Genomic DNA, 21,052 nt, shown 5'->3' on the forward strand with positions numbered 1-21,052 from the left:
CTCTTTCCTGCATATGCAGGGGGTCGGACTCGATGATCTATTGAGGTCCCTTCCGACCCTAACATCTATGAATCTACAGCATGGGATAGTCACATGAGTAAATACCCAGCATTTGTATAAGCTTGTAGAGTTCATAATAAAACCCATTTGCCACTTCACCTCATGCTGAGATTACAGCTAGCTGAGGTAGGTTTATATGTATCCCCAATGGTAATGTAGACTTGTTCTTTAAAAGACAACTTGGGACCTACCTTCCCTCACCCTACCTCACTTCTCTGTTTCAGCCAGACACTGATTCCACACCAGTGAAACTAAATTTAATACCTCACTTTCCAGCAACATGGAAAACAGACACACATATATACAGGATTCATAAAATTAATGCAGGTATTTTCCATATTCTTCAGAGGAATACAAATGGGAGACCCTAAAAGTGAAGTAAAAGTTCAAATGAATCCACTCTTCAATGAAACTGCCAAGTATTGTCCAGTCTCAGCTTCCAGTCAAAATATTATTTCAAACGCCAACCAATATACTATGAGAAATTGGGCCAAGCATGAAGTTCAGATCCCAACGCAAACATCTTCAAAGCCAAAAGGCAGAGATTCCAATCCAGGTTCAGGCCAATATAACAATAAGTGGATTTTGCAAAGTTTTGATATGGATATGAAAACCACCAAAATTATCAGTAGACATGATTATTTTTATTATTAGGTTTGTTAGATATAGGGCCTCTGACACACATTATATATTTGGTGTGATTAACTTGTGACATGTTGCTTTTTATGGTGAAATTAACATGTTCATCAGACTTATGGTGCCATAAAATAGTAAGCCAGCCACAAAGATACTACTAAAAATGTGTAACATCTTTGTGGCTGGTTTATGTGGTGTCATAAGTTGAACATGTGTGATGCCCCATCATCCTGATGGCAACAATCAGCTAATTGTCAGATTTGGGATCTGGTCAGCCCGAGGTCTGAAATCTAGCTGGGGTCTGGCCTGGTCCTTCTGCTAACAAGCAAGTGATTGTCTGTCTGGATGAGGCTTGCTAGGACCTGGCACCTTGAAGAGCCTTGCCTGCAGCCCTTGGTCTTTAAGGCTCTTTAAGATGCCAGCTCCCAGTAAGCCTCAGGGTATGAGGCAGCTCCAGGGTCTGGCACACAGCACTCCCCTGTGGATCAGACAATGGACCGTCCTGTGTCTGAATCGGGACCTGGGCTGCCCAGTGCTGAATTCTGATCTTCAGCTGAGCATCAGGGTCCAGGACAAAGCCGCCCCCTGCCCAGTTGGTGGGATTGGAATGGGGAGCAGCTCCAGGCCCTGAAACTAGCAATCCCTTGCTCTGTTCAAATAGGATGTTTGGCATGTATCTGGGAATGGGGGAGCTTCTCCCATCACCAGCTATGAGTGCTGCTTTCAAGAGGTGCCCAACATGTGCCACAAGCAGCAGTGGGCTCCTTAAATGGGTGATTCAGCTGCACATGGGGGAGAGTCTCCCATCCCCCCACTGCATGAGCCAGTTGAAAGAGGCACCTGACACCTGCAGCAGGTAAGGTCCCCCATTCCCTGTTACAGTCTCCCATTTAAAGAGCCACTCATCACTAGTAGCTGGGGATAAGGGAGCTTTCCTATCCCCCACTGCTTGTGTGGGCACAACTTTAAATGGGGGAACTCCCCCATCCTCAGCTGCACTGTGGGGGCTACTGTGAGCTCCATGAATGCCACGTGCCTTCGTGACTGGGGGGGCACAACGAGCTCTGGCAGGCAGCGGCAGTGCTGGCGGCAGTGGGAGCGTGGTGGCAGTAAGCATGGAGCTCCCTCAGGCAGCTGCAACGCTGTTGGCGGCAGCCGGCAGGGAGGTAGTGGTAAGCGCTGAACAGTGGTCGGTGACCACCTGTGGATGCTGCTGGCTGTGACAGCCAGTGGCGATCGCAGACCGCCTGCAGACGCCACCGGCAGTGTCAGCGGTGTGGGGGGAGAGGTGGTGAGCAGTGACCGCTGGCAGTGTCGGCAGTGCCTTTTCGCAGGGGGTGCATCCAAGTGCACCCCCTATACGTCGCCAATGGTGAGCTCAGCAATGTGGATCCCTTCCCTGCTGTTGGGCTTCCAGTGTCCAAGGAACTTTAAAGGGAACGGATGTTAATTCGGGGCTCCCAGCTGCACGCCCTTTCTCTTAAAGGTTCAGAGCACTGTGAGCCCAACATCAGGGAAAGGCTCCCCAGTGTTGGGCTCATGGGCCCAAACCTTTAAAAAGCAGGCATAGTGTTGGGAGCCCCAGCTGCACACCCCGCTTTTTACATTCCCAGGCACCAATGGAAGCAGGAAGCAGGGAGGTTCTGGCTCTTTGGCTGCTGCTGGCATGTTCACAGGGGGAGGTGCAGCTGAAGATCAGGGAGCTTCCCTTTCCCCAGTGCAGCTGCCCCCTCCCCACCATGGCAGCTGGCAGGTGCGCAATTGAGGTTTGAGGAATTTAATGCCCCATTGCCAGGATGGTGTGACATGCCATATATGTATGGTAGGCAAGGAGGTCGGACGATTTGGGGCATGTGGCCTCAAATTCCTCAGACCCCAATCGCACACTTGCCTTAACATCTGCCAGCAGCCAGCTTAGGTGTTGGTTTGAGCACAACTTTGTTTTTCTGTTACTAACAACATTCTTTGTTTCATACCAGTTTCTTACAGATAGCAGGGGAAAAACAATGGGTTCACTCTGAATGGAATACTAGGTGGTCGTACTTGTTTAGTTCCTTAGTTAGAGAATACTTCACTCACGAAGAGAAGATTTGCCAAACAGATCTCTTTTCAAAGGAGGAGAGCAAATCATTCTGCAGCATAAGTGGGCTCTTTGTCTGGTTGCACTTACCCAGAGACACTAGCTGTCAGACAATAGTATACAGTAGCTATACACATTTTGAAATCAACCTGACACAAAAGAGTATAAGATGATTTTTTTTTAAAATAGCATAGCTCAGCTGCTAGTCACTTAAAATAAGCTTCAGGAACCTTTTGCAATGGGAAGGAAAAGGGACTTGAGTGGGAGAGATCACATATTCTCTCAGCAGTATTTAACATTCGATTGTGCCAGTGTGATTATATGCGAGTATCATGGATATATAGATAAGAGATGTGTGTGATGTTTAGTTTTTAGATCCATTTCTGGATTGCAAGGGAAAGAGAGAGAGAGGGAGATTTATCTTTTTATGAAAATGTGATTTTCTACAATGCAGTAAAAGTTACACAGGACAGCCATTATTAGATTATTTCCTATCTAAAGAAACCACTCCAAAGTGTCTTCAAACATGAAATCAATTCTGATCAATCTTTAATGGAACATGCAAATAATTTTGGTTGATCCAGTGAATGGTAGGCTTCAGTGCAATTCTAGTTCACCTTTCAAAAAGCAAAACTTTAATATGATTTACTGATTTTTTGGAAGGTTTTGTTGGGTCTGTTCTGGCTGTAATTTTTCCCCTTAAATGTTGCTCATGATTCCATATAATCTTTTATGAAAATATGGAATGCAACTACTCAATAGTAATATTACAATAGTCTTAGACTATAAGAAAGCACTGTCTTGTATACAAATGTAAAATTCACTTCAGTCTTTCTTTCAAAATCATTTAGCTTTAAATTTGCAATAATTCCTATCTTGCACAGTTATTCCAAAGCCAGAGCTTTTGTTGCTTTAAGAAAAGCTACTAATATGCGATATTAACTTAGCACACAGGATCCAAGCAATTTTATCTTTCAGGTTTTTCTTTTCAGAGGTCTCAAGTTTGAGGCCAAAGCAGAAGCGCTCATGGTTCAGCCTGTCAGATTCGAACGCATCTGTGAATTCTGCTAACTACCTTGTCACAAGAGCACAAAAAGGGAAAGGAAAGGTTTTCCTTTAAGACAAAAGCCTGTAACATTTCTGTGGTGTGTTCTTGACATTTAGAAAAAATCATGAAGATGAAATTTAGTTTGCTTTTAGGAATGTAAATATTCTGCTGTTCAGTAAGAGTTCTGGGGAGAAAAATAGAAAACATAAGGTAATTATTTATTGGATAGAAACCAATGCTACTCAATGAACTATAGACTAATTTCATTTGTTAAATTCCATCCCATTTACTGGTCCAGTGCTTTAATTAGAGTAAAGAGCAAATATGTTTAAGATTAGTACATATGTATTAGTACATATCTATGTAAGTTCTTGGAATGGGTAACAGAGAACTATTGGCAAAGAAAACATGGCTCCCAGATGTTTGCATAGAACCAGATGATTCACTAAAGGCAAAGAGCACCAAGGAAGAAGTCCCTTTCCTCTGTCTTGCTTATTGGCTCCCAGCTATCTGTTGCTTCTAAATGCAAGAATCAGAAAACTTAGCCAGTGCAGACTTGTAGAAAGTTTCCACTATTAACAAGGTTTAGTTCTCAGCAAGGAAGTGTTAAACTTTGATGAATTTGATCTGCATGATTAATGTGTGATCTACCAGGCAAACATACAAGTGCAAGGTACTGCATCTAGGGAGAAGGAACCAGCAACACACCTATGGGCTGGGGAACACCCTTCTTGTCAACACGGTGGCTGAAAGAGATCTTGGAGTCATCGTTGACTCCAGGATGAACATGAGCCACCAGTGCGATGAAGCGGTCGGTAAGGCTAACTGCACCTTGTCATGCATCTACAGATGCATCACAAGCAGGTCCAGGGAGGTGATCCTTCCCCTCTATGTGGCATTGGTCAGGCCACAGTTGGAGTACTGCGTCCAGTTCCGGGCACTGCACTTCAAGAGGGATGTGGCTAGCATTGAGAGGGTCCAGAGGAGGGCCACTCGCATGGTCAAGCAGCAGTGGGGCCCTACAAAGAGAGGCTAAAGGGCCTGAACCTATTCAGCCTCCACAAGAGAAGGCTGAGAGGGGATCTGGTGGCCATTTACAAACTCAGCAGGGGGGACCAACAGAAATTGGGGGCACCACCCAGGTTTACTAGGAATAACGGCCACAAATTGTTAGAAGGTTCAGGCTGGACATTAGGAGACATTACTTTACAGTTAGGGCTAGCAGGCTCTGGAATGGGCTCCCAAGTGAGGTGGTGCTCTCTCTTACCTTGGGGGTCCTCAACAGGAGGCTAGACAGATATTTGGCTGGGGTGATATGACCCCGGCATTTGGCTGGGGTGTTATGACCCCGCACTCGTTCCTGCCTGGGGCAGGAGGTCGGACCTGATGATCTGTTTAGGTCCCTTCTGACCCTAAGCACTATGATACTATGATATGGCATTAACAAAATTCACATATCATTTGGCTTCACATTTAACTTGTAATTTTCTGGTGGTCAGTTCAGTGTACTCTATGACTGCATCCATAAAAGCGTGGCTGTGCAGTATACAGCATGGCAGACATGTCTGTGGTGCCACATACCGCATGTTCAGTTGTTCTCTGCACTGCAAGTGATATCCAGGGGTCAAAAAAACCCGTGCAAAAAAAAAAAAGCAGAGTGGTGCATGCAGCGGTAGTGTGTGTCGCCCAAAGCTGGAGCCTGGCCAGCTAGAGCCACACTCTGCTGGCGGCCAGGCTCAGCACAGCAGGATCACCACTGCTGCAGCCCTGGGAGGCCCCCAGGACCCCGGGTAAGGCAGCTGGGGCCAGCCTAGTGCTAGCTCCAGCCTCTCCTACCCCACCCAGGGTAACTTGCCATGTGTCAGCATGTACATGGAACAGGCGTTCCCTGGGGACAACTAGTGGTGGCACAAGGTGCACCGTCACTCGTTTTCCTCCAGGAACCAAATGTCCATGTATGTCTGGACATAGCCTACAAGTGCATTAACCTAGCAGGTATGAAATTTTGGCTATACAACATTTCACGCCAATATGAGCTTCTGGACACTATCCTAGAAAAATTAATAAGATGCTCAAAGGCAAAGACAGAAACTGTGCTCCTCACTACCACTGCTATCACTACCGTCTTTGAGGCCGCCATTCAGTCCTTCTCATTTGAGACTGTTCAAATTATTGATTTCTGAGTTATATCATCAACACAAGCTTTTTCATAATGGTACACAGAAAAAGATTTATGAAACTATCCTATTATTGTAAAGACGTTTCCCAGATTAAAAAATTATCAATGTTCAGCTTTATATCGTAACTTAAGGCATGTCATTGCTGAAGATTGAATTCTGCCAAGATATTTGGCTAAGTTTTTTTATTTTTACCAGCTATCTGCCCTGTGTGTTGAGAACTTGTAGTAGGCACACAAGCATGAATCCATGAAAATTGCTTTCAAAAGAATTAGTTTGAAGGTGCTTGGATACTGGTAAGTTTGTGGCAGAAGACCAGTCTTTTGAAGAAATATTGATGTTAAAATAGTATTATTAAATATGGGGCAGGTTTGGAAGTTATCATGATTCTATTTAAAATGGCTTAGTAATAAGGTAATGTTGTTTGAAAAATCCTAAGCTACTTTTCTCCTTACCAAGTCTGTTCATAAAAAGACATTTTCAATGACATCCAATATCTTTTAACAACAAAAAAGAACCTACAGAAGCTCTGCAACATGGAAAATTCAGATAAAACTTACATCGGTTAGAAAAATACAAAACAAAAGGTCTTTTCTTAGTAGTTTTCTTTGGATGTATGTCATGCATCAAACTCGCATAATGTGTCTGCACTTGGACACAAATATAATGAATCTGAAAACTGAGGAATCTGGGGTCTTATTCCCTCCTAATTACTTTCACTTGACTTACTTAATCTCAGGCGATTATTCAATCATATCTGAAATGCGAAAATGACAGGAGTAGAATTTCCATTCCTTGTTGTGAAACATATAAACATTAGCTGACTGTCATGGGAAAAAAACCAAATGTAAATCGCTGTTGATGGTGACTTGTATTTATATATTTGAAGAAATCCCTACATTGGCAATGAGAGCTGCTTAAGTTTCTAAATGGAGAGCTTGTCAAGTCTGCTGTGCGATTTAATTATTAAAGTTGAAAATCTATCCCTCGGAACAAATATTTCGTAAAGGAAAGCTGTTCATGAGCTATGCCACTGTTTTGTTTACTTGCACCTGGGCCAGCCAGGAATGCAGGCCAAGAAATGGCACACGGGAAACTTGTCGGCTCAGCATGTTTAGATTGTTAGTTGTTTATTGCATCAGTCAGCAAGATAACTCACTGCAGACTGTACCTGTGCATGGCTTCTCAAAGGTAGAATGACTGGCAGTTTTCGGGTACAGTCTGATTGCCCTGATGAATGATTTTCAGAGGGGATAGATGGTGTCAAAGTCAGAAATACGTAGCAGGTTGGCAAGTTTTCACTGAGATATATTGTATACTCAAATCAAAGGATGTGTAACACTTAGTGTGGCCATTTCAGAAACTACCTCAGAACAAGATGAAAATCCAACAGTCTGTCTCGGACGGCCAGGGCCGACTCGAGTTACGCTCGTACGTCAGGGCGGGCTGGTGAATGGAGAGGCAGACGCAACTTATTGGTTGCAAAAAACTTTACTCACGCCGCTTGCAATCACGACGCAGGTGGTCCGGTCATCGGAACAACCACACGAGTTGCTCCAGCTGGCGGGGCCCAAGCCAGTTAATCCGTCCGCAATTCGAAGCCGGCGGGGAAAGGGGTACGTCGGGGTTGCGCTCGGTGATGGGAAGAAAGATCGATAGGTGATCAGTCTATCGATCGGCAGCCACAAGTCAGATAACTTCAGAGGCACTCTGCAGCGTGCTCAAAGCTCTTCGACTTGGGCGGAAGTCGCGCGGAATTTTAAATGGCCAGCGAGCCAATTACTAGCCGCCACGTGTGAATAATTTAGCACTGGCCAATAGCGGGGCACAAATTTACATCCGAATAGCGGGAACTCTTTGCACCGTGCATTTCTGTGCTGCAAAGAAGAAATGCATCCTGCAAAGGAAACTGCAAATTGGCGGGAACTCTCCTGCACGCAGGCTCTTAATTGCAGCAGAACACTCTGCCGTGCAAAGGAGCTCTCATGTGGCCAGGAAATTCCATAGTGCCGAGGCACAAAAAATCACTGGGTTGTGACACAGTCTACTGTGGGTAACAGGCAATGTGTAGCTATGCTGTCTCAGGAATAAGGCAGAAATTAGATGGTAGAATGCACTGGCCAAATTTTTTTTCCTCAATTTTTTTGGACAAAAATACTTTTTTGAGAAAAGATAAATTCCTCTGAGACATTTTCCGTTTTCATCAATATTTTCTGTGTTTTCATTAGAAAAAGGAACTTTGAGCACCATTTTTTCTAGCCTGATGATAAAGTAAAAATGTAGGTTTTTGTGGGGAAAAAAACAATTTCTCCATGGAAACCTGTTTAAATTCTTTGCAGAATTTTTCTAAAATTATTCTGTTCGGTTTTTTTTTTCTTGCACATCTTTGCAGGAAATAAATTCACTTTTTGACTAGCTGAGAGTAGCAATTTGATTCATATATTCTACTTTACTCCAGAGGGCATATACACTATGCCAGCCCTCTTACTGGCATAGACTATCTCCCTCCCTCCTCTTGTTGTTTCCGGTGTATTGCCTGGCAGTCTAGTGGGCTGGTAGTAAGTCTGTCTACATCTTACTATCCACTTCCCACCCATCTTCTCAAGAGAGGAATAGCTGCTTGAAGGTGGCTGTTCCTTCAAGCGGCTATTCCTGTCTTCACATGCACTCTCAATGGCAATTTCAGTGATGTGAGTATCTCATATGCAAAAGTAAGTGTGTTACAAACAGCCCTTACTCCTTTGTAAGGGTTTCCAGTAGGTCTTTCCTGATTAACCCTTTAATGAGGACTCCAGTTTAGAAGGTGAATCTGCAGCTGTGCAGTGTTGTGTGATATCTATTGTTCACTCAAAAATATAAGATTTAATTTAGAAATATATCTCTACCTCTGATGGTTGTAAAGAAGTTCTTCAAAACATGAACTGAATGTAATCTATTTAGTGTGTTTTTTCTTGAAATAGATGTCCAGGTTTGGAATTCTCTTCAGAATATACATTCATAGATTTTTTTTCCAAGGTTTTATTTTGTCATAATAATCATCACTGGCTGTAGTAGAGATTGGAAGATTTTATGTTAGCACAGGTTGTCATGAAGTAATCATTCCTGGTATCATAAAATTTAAAAATACTTTAAAATAAAACCTTAACAATTGTAAAGTTGGGAAGACATATGTCCCAATGGAGCAACAATGGAAAATGTGTTATGTGCTACATATGTTTGGATGACATGTCTGTTTACCATTTATATTTAATATGTAAATTCCCATAACACACTTCTCTCCATTCTGCTCATCACTTCTTCCTGTTATGACATATACCTGTGATACTTATAGGAAAGGCAATACGTTTTATGCTGTGAAATAAAAAAAGGCCAATGTGTTGCCAACAAACAACTTTACACAGGAAGGCTTTGGAAATCTCTGTATAATACAAGTGGTTTGAAAGTTGGGCGGGGGGGGAGGGGAGGGAGGGATCGTTTGTTTTTTTGGTGTTGTGAATAAAGTTTGTACTGATTAGCACAATTTGTGATGGTTATGTTAAGAAGACTGTGGGTGATAAGAATTTGCTTCTTCAGCTCCAAGAGTCCATATGCACTTTATTTCATGAAAAGGCCTTATTACTAGTAATAGTGGTAAAAACCTAAGAAGTACTTTTGAATAGAAAACAGACAGGGCTTCAGGGATACAATGGGGAAAAACATCTGGGGCCTAGAGTAGATTGCAATATGGGAGATAAATGGGCACTGATTGCCAGAAGTTGTGCTAAACTTGATTTTTTTCTTTCTATTTGTTTAGGTAGTGTGTGTTAGATGAATTCCAGAATAACAAAAATACCTTACAAAAAACAAACATTCAGGAATATTAAAAATATGCTTCATATTTAATGGAGGAAATAGCATAGGATTTGACCACATGTTTTGAACTAATCAGTCTTCACGAATGCCTTTCATCTGAAATACAGTCAGTTCATCATAGTATCATAGTTTCATAGTAGCTAGGGTCAGGAGAGACTTGAACAGATCATCTAGCCTGCCCCCCTGCCACAGGCAGGAATGAACGCTGGGTTCACAAGACCCCAGACAGATGATCGTCCAACCTCCTCTTGAATTTGCCCAAGGTAGGGGTGAGGACCACTTCCCTGGGAAGTTGGTTCCAGATTTTGGCCACCCTAACTGTAAAATATTGCCTTCTGATCTCTAACCTAAACCTATTCTCCATCAGCTTATTACCATTGTTCCTTGTCACCCCAGGTGGTGCTGGGGAGAAAAGGACTCTACCTTTTTGCTGTTGATCTCCCCTGATGAGTTTGTAGGCAGCCACCAGGTCCCCCCTCAGCCTCCTCTTGCTGACGCTGAACAGGTTCAGGTCCCTCAGTCTCTCCTCGTAGGGCCTGTCCTGCTGCCCTCTCACCAAGTGGGTGGCCCTCCTCTGAACCCGCTCCAGGCTGGCCACATCCCTTTTGAAATGCGGCGCCCAGTACTGGATGCAGTGCTCCAACTGCGGCCTGACCAAAGTCACATAGAGGGGGAGTATCATGTCTCTGGACTGGCTTGAGATGCATCTTTGGATGCATGACAATGGCTGGTCTTGCTGACTGCGGTCTGGCATTGGCGGCTCATGTTCATTTTGGAGTCAATAATGACTCCAAAATCCCTTTCCACCTCTGTGCTTTCAAGAAGGGAACTCCCCAGCCTGTATGTATGCTGTGGATTCCTTCTCCCAAGGTGCAGCACCCTGCATTTGTCTACGTTGAATCCCATCCTATTCTTGTCTGCCCACTTTTGTAGTCTGTCTAAATCTATTTGCAGCCTCTCTCTCCCTTCAAGTGTGCCCACCTTGCCCCACATCTTAGTATCATCAGCAAACTTGGACAGTGTGCTTTCCACCCCCTGGTCCAAGTCACTGATGAAGATGTTAAACAGTGCGGGCCCAAGGACTGAGCCCTGGGGTACCCCACTGCTCACATCTCGCCAGGTTGAGTACAACCCATCCACCACTGCTCTCTGGGTGCACCCCATCAGCCAATTTTTTACCCATCCAACTGTGTGGGCATCAATGCCACAGTCGCTTAATTGATGAGGATGGGGTGAGAGACAGTGTCAAAGGCCTTCTTAAAGTCTAGAAAGACTATGTCCATGGCAACACTATCATCCAAGGATTTAGTTACTTGGTCATAAAAGGCAATCAGGTTGGTCAGGCAGGACCTGCCTTTGCTGAACCCATGCTGATTGCCCCTGAGCATGATCTCCCCTGCAGGGCCCTCCTACTGAAAGTATATGAGCCCGGTTTACCACTCCATTACGTCAGTTTTATTCCAGGGTAGAACAGTAAAACATAAAGGTAGATAACAGTATAATAGATGGGGTTCAAACCCAATGGCTAAGTACAGACAGTCAAAAAGCCTGAGGCTGAATTGATTCAATCTTCACAGGTTAGTCTAAATTCAGTAGATTAAACCGATAAACAAGTAAACAAACTTTTGATTCCAGAAATCCAGTCTCATGCCTGAAGTGGCCCAGGCCAGAAGCTAGCGAGTAGTTAAGCACATCTGCCTGCTCAGCTGGGGGAGACAGCTTGGGCCAAGCCTAGCCTGCCCACCCTGTGAGGGGGGAGGTATGGAGGGGAGGTGCAAAGTGTCCTAGGATGATGGGGGACTGTAAGTTACCTTGAATCTGAAGAGGATCTGGGACAGAAGTTCAGTAAATCAATTGAACCTAAATCACAGAATCATAGGAAATTACGGTAGGGAGGGACCTCAGGCAGGAGGTCATTTAGTCCAACCCCCTGCTCAAAGCAGGACCATCCTCAACTAACCCATCCCAGACAAGGCTTTCTCTAGCCAGGTCTTAAAAGCCTCCAAGGATGGAGATGCCACCACTTCTCTGGGTGACCTGTTCCAGTGCTTGACTACCCTTCTGGTGAGAAAATTCTTCCTAATATTTAACCTAAACTTCCCTTGCTGCAACTTAAGACTGTTGCTCCTTATTCTGTCATCTGTTACCACTGAGAACAGTCTGGCTGTATACTTTTTTGAAATCCCGTTCGGTAGTTGAAGGCTGGTATTAAATCTCCTCTCAGTTTTCTCTTCTCTACACTAAATAAGCCCAGTTCCCTCAACCTCTCCTCAGAAATCATGTGCCCCAGCCCCTGAACCATTTTCATTGCCTTTGGCTGGACTCTTTCCAATTTGTCCTCATCCTTTCTGTAGTGGGGGGCCAAAAACTGGACACATCACTGAAGATGTGGCCTTACCAGTGCTGAATAGAGGGGAATGATCACTTCCCTTGACCTGCTGGAACACACCTACCAATGCAGCCCAGTATGCCGTTAGCCTTCTTTGCAACAAGGGCACACTGTTGGCTCATATTCAGTTTATTGTCCACTGTAACCCCTATGTCCTTTTATGGAGAGCTGCTGTCCAGCCAGTCAGTCCCCAGTATGGCATTTTTCTGTCCTAAGTGCAGGACTTTGCACTTGTCTTTGTTGAACTGCATGAGATTTATTTTGGCCCAATCCCCCAATTTGTCTAGGTCACACTGAATTCCAGTCCTATCCTCCAGCGTATCTACTACTCCCCCCAGCTTGGTGTCATCTGCAAACTTGATGATGTTGCACTTTATGCCATCTTCCAGGTTGTTGGTGAAGACATTGAAAAAAACTGGCCCCAGGACCAACCGCTAAGGCACTCCACTTGATACTGGCTGCCAACTAGACATCAAACCAGTGATTACTACCCTCTGAGCCCAGTGCTCCAACCAGTTTTTTATCTACCCTACAGTCCATTCATTCAGCCCATACTTCCTAGCTTGCCTGTGAGAATACTGTGGGAGACTGTATCAAAAGCCTTGCAAAAATCAAGGCATACCACATCCACTGGTCTGCCCTCATCCACAGGGCCAGTCATCTCATCCTAGAAGGCAATCAGGTTAGTCAGGTATGACTTGCCCTTGGTGAATCCATGCTGACTCTTCCTAATCACCTTTTTCTTCTCCAAACGCTTAAAATGAATTCTTTGAGGATCTGTTCCATGTTTTTTTCCAGGGACTGAGGTTAGGCTGACTGCTCTATAGTTCCCTGGATTCTCCCCCCACCTTTCCTTTTTGCCTTTCTTAAATATGTACACTGTTTGCCCTTTTCCAGTCATCCAGGACCTCTCCTGATTGCCATGAGTTTTCAAAAATGGTGGCAGCAGCTCTGTAATCACATCAGCCAACTCCCTCAGCATCCTTGGTGCATCCCATCTGGCCCCATGGACTTGTGTATATGTCCAGCTTTTCTATATAGCCCCTAACCCGTTCTTTCACCACTGCTGGCTGTTCACCTCCTCCCCAAACTGTGCTGCCAGGAGCTGACCTTGCCTGTGAAAACTGAGATAAAAAAGGCATTGAGTACTTTAGCCTTTTCTGCATCCTCTGTCATTAAGTTGCCTCCCCCATTCCGTAAGGTACCCATATTTTCCCTGATCTTCCTTAATCAGTTAAGTCTGATATTACATGCAACCAGGTTTATCTTAAACCAGTTTCAGCCCTTTCTGAAAGTGGTTTATGTGCACTGAACTTCTGTTGCGTTACAGATTTCAAGTAGTTTCTGATCACTTATACTAGTTTATGTGTAATTCCTGTTCCTAGCCAATATGTCCCTCAGGGTTTGAGGCAACTGTACTAAACCCGAAAGATTTGAGGAAATTCTAGATCGATTGTGTAAAGCCACCAACAGCATAATCCCAGTGGTGTGACATCCTGTATTGTCTGCATGTTGCACCCACTTGCCAAATACTCCTTATCATCATTTGCTGTTGTAAAGGTTAAAATCACAAAATAATGGCAACGTCTTCCACTGCTGGTTATTTTGTGAATCTCTGAAATTCACTTCAACAATTGTGGCTTCTTTACCTCATTCCCTGTTCCTAAATGTGAGAGAGGCATGGATATTTTTCTTCCTCTCTTTTCTCCCTTACTGGCTTGTTGGAATAATTGGATTTGATCCTGGTTGCTGTTGCCCATTGGTTTAGTGTTCTGTCTGTGGCCTCTCAGGAGACCAGGCAGACTGAAAGAACCTCAGTTAGCCCCTTAAGTTCCAATTCTCATTTATACAAAAGTCATTGTACTGCTCTCTGAGTACGTAACTGTAATTTATATTCCGTTTGCAGCCCCTTTACCTGGCCAGAGTACTGCAAAGTGGTCTTAAACATAGGTGAAAATCAGACCTACACTCTCAAGGAGCTGTATACATAGCATACCAAAAAGTTACCTGTGTCATTACTGCTTTTAAAACAACTTACAAATATTTGTATGGTTTACCATACCTTCCAGCTCATAAAGGAACCGTTGTTCATTTGGTATGTTCCTCAATATGAAGTGGTCAAATCAGTATTTAAGTTCTGTAAGGTGTGTGTGTGTGTGTGTGTGTGTGTGTGTGTGTGTGTGTGTGTGTGAGAGAGAGAGAGAAAGAGAGAGAGAGAGAAGGTGCACAAGTGCCTTGGATCTCTTCTGTTCAATGCCCACTGCTTAGTCCTGTGAACTGTTGGGAAAGACATCTTGATTCACACATGGAGAATCGGTGCTGAAATGGAACAAGTGACCATTTCCAAAGATCTTTTTCATTGAGGAATCTTCATCTCAATTTCCTCCCTGAATCCATTAATATTTCTTCATTATGATTGCCCAAGTCTTATCAAACATTTCCTCTGTGCTGATATTTTCCTCTTCTTATCTCCTATATTTCAGTTACGATCAAGCTCAGAGCTTGACCAGGACATCCTCAGTGATTGCCTCACTATCCAGCCTCTCCAGCCAGCCCCTTCACCCCATGATGCTCCAGACAATACCATGGGGCGATCACCAGGGCCAGTTCATGACATCTACCCAGGTATAGTTAAAAAGACAGGAAGACTTGCCAATATGTTGATTGCTTCATTTATTCTTCTGATGTTTTTAGTGGTGGAAAGCTGCCTAATATCTATTTTCTTTGTTTTCTAAACTACTCCTGAAAAGGACAGAACAGGATACAGTATATCAAAAAAGGTATGTCAGAGTTTTTTTGGAAGGTCTTTCTTTGACCATGAAAAGACATACAGTAGGGAAAATATTTGCCCAGTGGGAATGGAAATCTTGCCAGAGGTTCAATCGATCCATTCCTTCTTGGCTAGACCTGAAGGGAATGTTTCTTACTTCACTATTCATTGACCATATGTATGTCTTCTAACAGACCTTCAGAAGTAAGGTTAAATGTTGACAGCAAATCTTACTCACTTTTGTACTGTAGGAAAACATACATCTACCAGTAAATAGGCTTGTTTTCATAATAAGTCCAGTTTGTTTCATTTAAGCATTTTAGATTTTCACTTTAAAATAAATAGTTCTCTGGTGGTAGGTTACACTCATAATAGCTGTTCACATTTCAGCAGATGTTAAAACATTAACACAATATGAGAGACAATATCAATATTTTCCAATGTTCAAGCTCATCTGCAATAATACAGTAGGTAGCATTTCAGCATTTATTATGAAAAATATAGATAGTTACAAAAACACTTGTTCATTGTTAGCTAGAATATGTTACATCTCACTGGGCATGTCTACACGAGATGCTAAAAGCGCAGTAGACTAATTCTACTGTGCATTAGTACATCACGGCAAACGCCATGCTCATGTGCTAATACATGGTAGAATTCATTTACTGCGTATTAGCATCACTTAAAAGACGGGTGCTGGAGCTATGGCACAGTAGTGCTGGTTACCATACATTAAGTTAGTACCTGTTATTAATAGGTGCAAAACTTAATGCGCAGTATTTACAGCACGTTACTCCATGTGTAGACACGCCCACTGTGGTCTTCAGTGCATCTCAGTTGACAGCCTAAGGCTTAATTGAAAGTTACATGTAACAATGGAAAGTGTTAACTGTTCTAATGTACAACAGGGAAAATGACATTATTTAAAATAGCCAGTTTTATTTTGCTGAAGGACTTGCAAACATGGACGTTTTCAGTTTTGGTTTGCTTTGGCTGTAACAGAACTATATGGTACTTTGCATAAATGCAGTTTCTTTTGTATTTGATGTTATGCTATGATTGAGATTTACAAGAAGGTAATTCAGGCAATAGAAAGCCATGGTTTCCACAGTGACTACAACTCGACTCCTGTTCACATACAAAATATCAAGTGTTACCGTATGCGATGTTAATTTTTAATGAATGTAGCATGTTAAATCTGGTTGCAATCTGAATATAGTTCCTACCATCTGAGTGGTAAGGGAAATGTCACATGTCAGTAAATCAATTGTTCTATGGGGAATTCAAGCTTAAGCATTTTTTAAAAAGAAAAGACTGTCCTTTTCTTTCCTCATGTGTCTAAACAACTTATGGGCTATAGAGTACAGGTACCTGCAAATATATCCAGATTTTCAAAAGTTCATATATTCCTACAAAGATCTAATCCAGTGGGGGGCTGCAAAGTGTTGAGTTGTTTTGCAACCAAGTGTATTGAACTTTTCAACTGCAGGGTGCTAATTCAAATCAAATGCAGGCTGGTAGAAGCCAAGTGTTCCTTCTATTCAACAGCTGTTCAGTACCCTAAGCCTAAACCAAAGGAATTAGTGAATTTAGTCCAATTCTTAGCTTGTCCACACCATAAATGACACATTCACATTCTTTTGGCATTGTCTGGAGAAGGACCAAGCACTAATAAAGGCTAAACTCCCTCTTCTTGCAGCTAGTTTCTCTACACCAGGGTAGCACAAGGGAAGGTCAGTAGTTTTTCACCATATACTCCACTTGATCAGTGGATTCCCAGAAGACATTTTTCTTCCCAATGGCTACCACCAGCCATTATTGTCGATAACACTGAAGGCACAGGTTGCTTTTTAATAGGATGGCTGCTAGTTTGTGCATAGGAAAGTGAAACAGCCAAGTACAAGGGTGCCAAATAAGATGTCATTGTTTCCTGTATGGTTGAACCTAGCCTGTCCACAGGAAAGATATCCCCTGCCCTGTTCTCTATGATTGGGACATTGGAGGGGGTGGGGAGACATGTGGGAGACAGGGGGTGTGTTTACACATGCTATTAAGGTGGAGCAATGAACTCCAGCACATATCATGCTAGAGTTTATTGCTTCCAGGTTCCAGGTTTACACATGCAGCACATTGAGCTGGAGCAGAGCAGCCCCAGCTTGCAGGGGGCTCAGGGGGTTAGCCTGCCAGCCTGGGGCTGCTCCAACCCAGCTGTGCTGTGGAGAGGCTGTCTGGGACACAAGGGTGCTTTAGTGGGGGACTAGCCAGCAGGCAACCCCACACTGAAGCATTCTCATGCCCCAGCCAGCTGGTTCAGCATCTACAAGTGCTTAGATGCAGAGTAAAGAACTCCACAACAGAATAGTACTTGTATTTACTGTGGTGGAGTTAATTAGTTTACTCCGTCCTAATAGTACCACACAGTGTAGATGATGTAGACATTTTACTGTTGGTTGAATTAGGCAGCTCTTCAGTAAACATCTCATGTAAATGTGTCCAGGGAGGAAGAATGTTAGGGATACTGGAGGCCAATGAGTTGACTGAGAAGGTACATAATAATTTGGGGAGCCAGGGGCAGACTGAGAAGGTTGTGGGGAAAATTAAGGGAAAAGGAAAAGCAAGCACAAGGTGGGAAGCTGGTTAGGCTAAGAGGGAGATGAGGAGGATACAAAATAAAGAAGCAAACATAAAGGGGACAAGAATTCAAAGAATAAGGGAGATAAAAGGAGTATGTAGAAACTGATGGAAGAAATGTGTATGAAGAACAGAGAAATCTTGAATAGGGAGCTGGGAGAGGATTGGCTCTAGTAAAGAGAGTAAGCAGAGGAGAGGGGCAAGAGAATGATAAAAGTGAGGGCCAGAATAGTGTAAGGAACAGGATGTGGAGTGCCCTACAAGCAACCAACTTATTGTATGTGCATTTAAGTTTGAATTTTAACCTGGAAAGGATTTTGGAACAGTTATCTTTGTCCTTGGATCAAGAAAACAGGAAGTAGTAAAAAAAACAGTAACATGCATTTTATATATTTTTATTCTCATGATTTTAAATTCTATCTCATGATATTTGTGATATTTTTTGAGTCTGATTCATGGTTCGTATTGGAATGTTTAGGATTGGCAACATTACTGCCTTGTCTGAGCCTCACAGTGAACAGCAGTTCCTGTAATCAAAGAGTTAATCAAGAGCTTTTATGAGCTGTAATTTCTTTTTAGTTAATAGACTGTTTTTTCTAGCACATTTGTTTACTCATTGTTGCAGCTATCTATCAGTTGACACATGTTTGCTTGCTGCTTTTCCTTGGTGCACTGAAGACAGGTAGTACTGATTTCCGTCAATTAACCTGGGGTAGCGTGTCGGAGATAAACGAAACCATGTCACTTCATTTTGACAGCCGCCCAATCCGGTTGAAAGAAATTGTTTCATTAACTACTCATCAGGGCTCCTAAGTAATAATATACTGCATGGAAAAGTGAATTAGCACTATAGGAGAGAATAGGTTTTTTTGGAAATGACAATATTAAAATTATTCATGCCATAAGGAGAAAAAGAAAAACACTATAAAGATGACTGTGGTGTCCAAGAGAAGTTGTTCTTTCAATTTCTATGAGATTAGCAGCTCTGAGACCTTTCCCAAATGTAAGGGGAAACTTTTGAGACTATCTGAAAAAGAAAATAGATGATAAAACTCACTTTTACTGTAGAATGTATATAGGACATATTAGCTGAAATAACATCTGTGCTATTCTCGGATTAGAAACATGCACAGATGTCTATCCCACCAGTAGCCCTAAATCAAACTTTTACCATTTGGTGATGGCTTAATAGTTTATGAATATTTATAAGCAAGGGACTTCTTAACTGCTTGTCTTCTAAAAGATGTGCAAAATAAACAGTTGAAGGGGTGCTGTCAATTTAAAAAATGTGAGTCACATTTCTCTCTGAAATAATGCACCGGCTCTAGTTATAACTTATCAGTATATGTCAGAAAAGTATAAATGAAAAGTTAACAGAAAGATATTTTTCTTTTTTTTCCAGTTAAATTACTGCAGTTAAAAGTTCTTTATTTATAGTAATTTTCAGTTTCTCTCTGTATAATCAGTTCTCTTTTGTTAAAAATTTAAATTAATACATATTAATAGGGGAGAAGTACACACATTCAAAACATTTTAGTTCAGAACATACAATTTAAATGATGGTCTATAAAAACTGGGTTTATTTAGTCATTTGAAATGAAATGAGTCAATATAAAAATCTTCAAGTTTGGGATATTTGTTTAAATTTCTGAACTAGCTTTCATATGGGTTGGGTGCCCATATGTGTCACTGACTTGAGATGTTGAGCGCATCTACAAATCAGGGTATTCATCAGTTAAACATGGATTTAGATGTGATCATAGGAAAGTAGGGCTAGAAGGAATCTCACAACATCATCTAGTCCTGCCTCCTGCTCGAGGCAGGAACGTCCCCAACTAAACCATCCCAGCCAAATGTTTATCTAACCTGCTGTTGAAAACTTCCAAGGATGGAGATTCCTCAACTTCTCTAGGTAGCCTCTTCCAGTGCTTGACCACCATCGTAGACAAAAATTCCTACTAATCTCCAACTTAAATTTCTCCTACTAAATCTTGAGTCCATTCCTTCTAGTCCTGTCCCTTCTGGCCACAGAGAAAAGCCCATCCCTATCCTCTCTATAATCACCCTTCAGGTGTTTGAAGACTGTTATCAAATCCCTCCTCAGTCTTCTCTAAACTAAATAACCCTGGCTCTTTTAGACTTTCTTCAAAAGTCATACCTCCCAGGCCCCCAGTTATTTTTGTTGATTTGTGCCAGGCTTTTTGGAAACTGCCCATATCTTTCTTAAAGAATGGGATCCAAAACTGGATACAGTACTCTAGGTGAGGTCTCACCAATACTGAATATGGTGGAAGAAGTACCTCCCTTGATTTGCATGCATCACTTCTGTTAATACAACCCGGTATGCTTTTCACTTTTCTTGCAACAAGAGCACACTGTTGGGCCATATTCAGCTTAGGGTCTACTATAACCCACTGCAGCCTAGCTGTCATTCTTCAATCTGTTTTTATGTATGCAATTATGCCATCCCAACTGCAAGACTTTGCACCTGTCCTTGTTGAATCTCATCTGATTATTGCAGACCTTTACTCTAGTCTATTTAGGTCATTCTGGATCCAAGCCCTACTCTCCAGAGTATCTGCCCAACTTGGTAACATTCACAGATTTTCTAAACTTGCACTCAATCCAATCATCCAAATAATTAATGAATAATATTAGTAGTTAACAGTTATGAACCAGTTATGGACCAAACAGATGACAGTTATGAACCAAACTGTTCATAATAACAGTTATGAACCAAAAAGATGACAAAGCCAATAGGGAAATACAGAGTGCCTGAGCGAGCGGCTAACATATGAGGGATGGAGGTGAGGAGGGGAACACAACTAGGTTACAGAAAATACAAAGTTAGCCAACTAAGCCCAGGGGTGGGGGAGGTGGGTAGAGGAAAGGGAGGGAGGAGGTTCGTGAAGCTGAGAGAGAAAGAAGATGGATGCACACAAACCCATACAATGGTCTGCAGTGGTGGAGGGAATAGGTTAGAGAAGGTTTCTCAGTCCATATAGAGTCTCATCGTGGGGATCCTCTTCAGGCGGAGTGGGGTGGTCCATTGTTGAAGATTCCTCTTGAAGTCCATCAGGTGCAGAGGGGGGTTCAGGCGGTCTGCTCTGGGTCCGGTCCCGGTGGTGGTCAGTCTGGCTGGGTCGGTGTACTGGCAGTGGCCCGTAATGTGCTCCACATTATGAATGAATATATTAAATAATATAATGAATAAATATTATAATGAATGAACGGAGCGCAGAGCCGCAGTGGCGGTAGGGCTGCTGCAGAGCGCAGAGCCGTGGCGGAGCGCGTGGCCATGGCAGCGGTGCAGAGCCACGAGTGTGGAGCGTGGAGCTGCGGTGGCGGTGGCAGTGCCAGCAGAGCTGTGGCGGCAGAGTGCAGAGCTGCGGCGGCGGCAGCAGAGCCG

General features: G+C 42.9%; 1 protein-coding gene across 10 annotated transcripts in view; it reads left to right on the top strand.

Annotated features, from left to right (window-relative positions):
- GLIS3 (GLIS family zinc finger 3) overlaps positions 1 to 21,052 on the top strand; it is a 354,919-nt gene that overhangs the window by 258,672 nt on the left and 75,195 nt on the right. For 7 of the 10 annotated variants that reach the window (XM_025206209.1, XM_025206208.1, XM_025206216.1 and 4 more), the window contains 2 exons: positions 14,726 to 14,867; positions 14,993 to 15,022. In XM_025206209.1, coding sequence (XP_025061994.1) covers positions 14,726 to 14,867; positions 14,993 to 15,022 — 172 coding nt within the window. The remainder of the gene's footprint in view (positions 1 to 14,725; positions 14,868 to 14,992; positions 15,023 to 21,052) is intronic. The other 3 variants (XM_025206213.1, XM_025206215.1, XR_003094464.1) reach the window with 2 other exon arrangements.

The sequence above is a fragment of the Alligator sinensis genome, unplaced genomic scaffold (genome assembly GCF_000455745.1).
Source record: "Alligator sinensis unplaced genomic scaffold, ASM45574v1 scaffold392_2, whole genome shotgun sequence".
NCBI classification, from domain to species: Eukaryota; Metazoa; Chordata; order Crocodylia; family Alligatoridae; genus Alligator; species Alligator sinensis.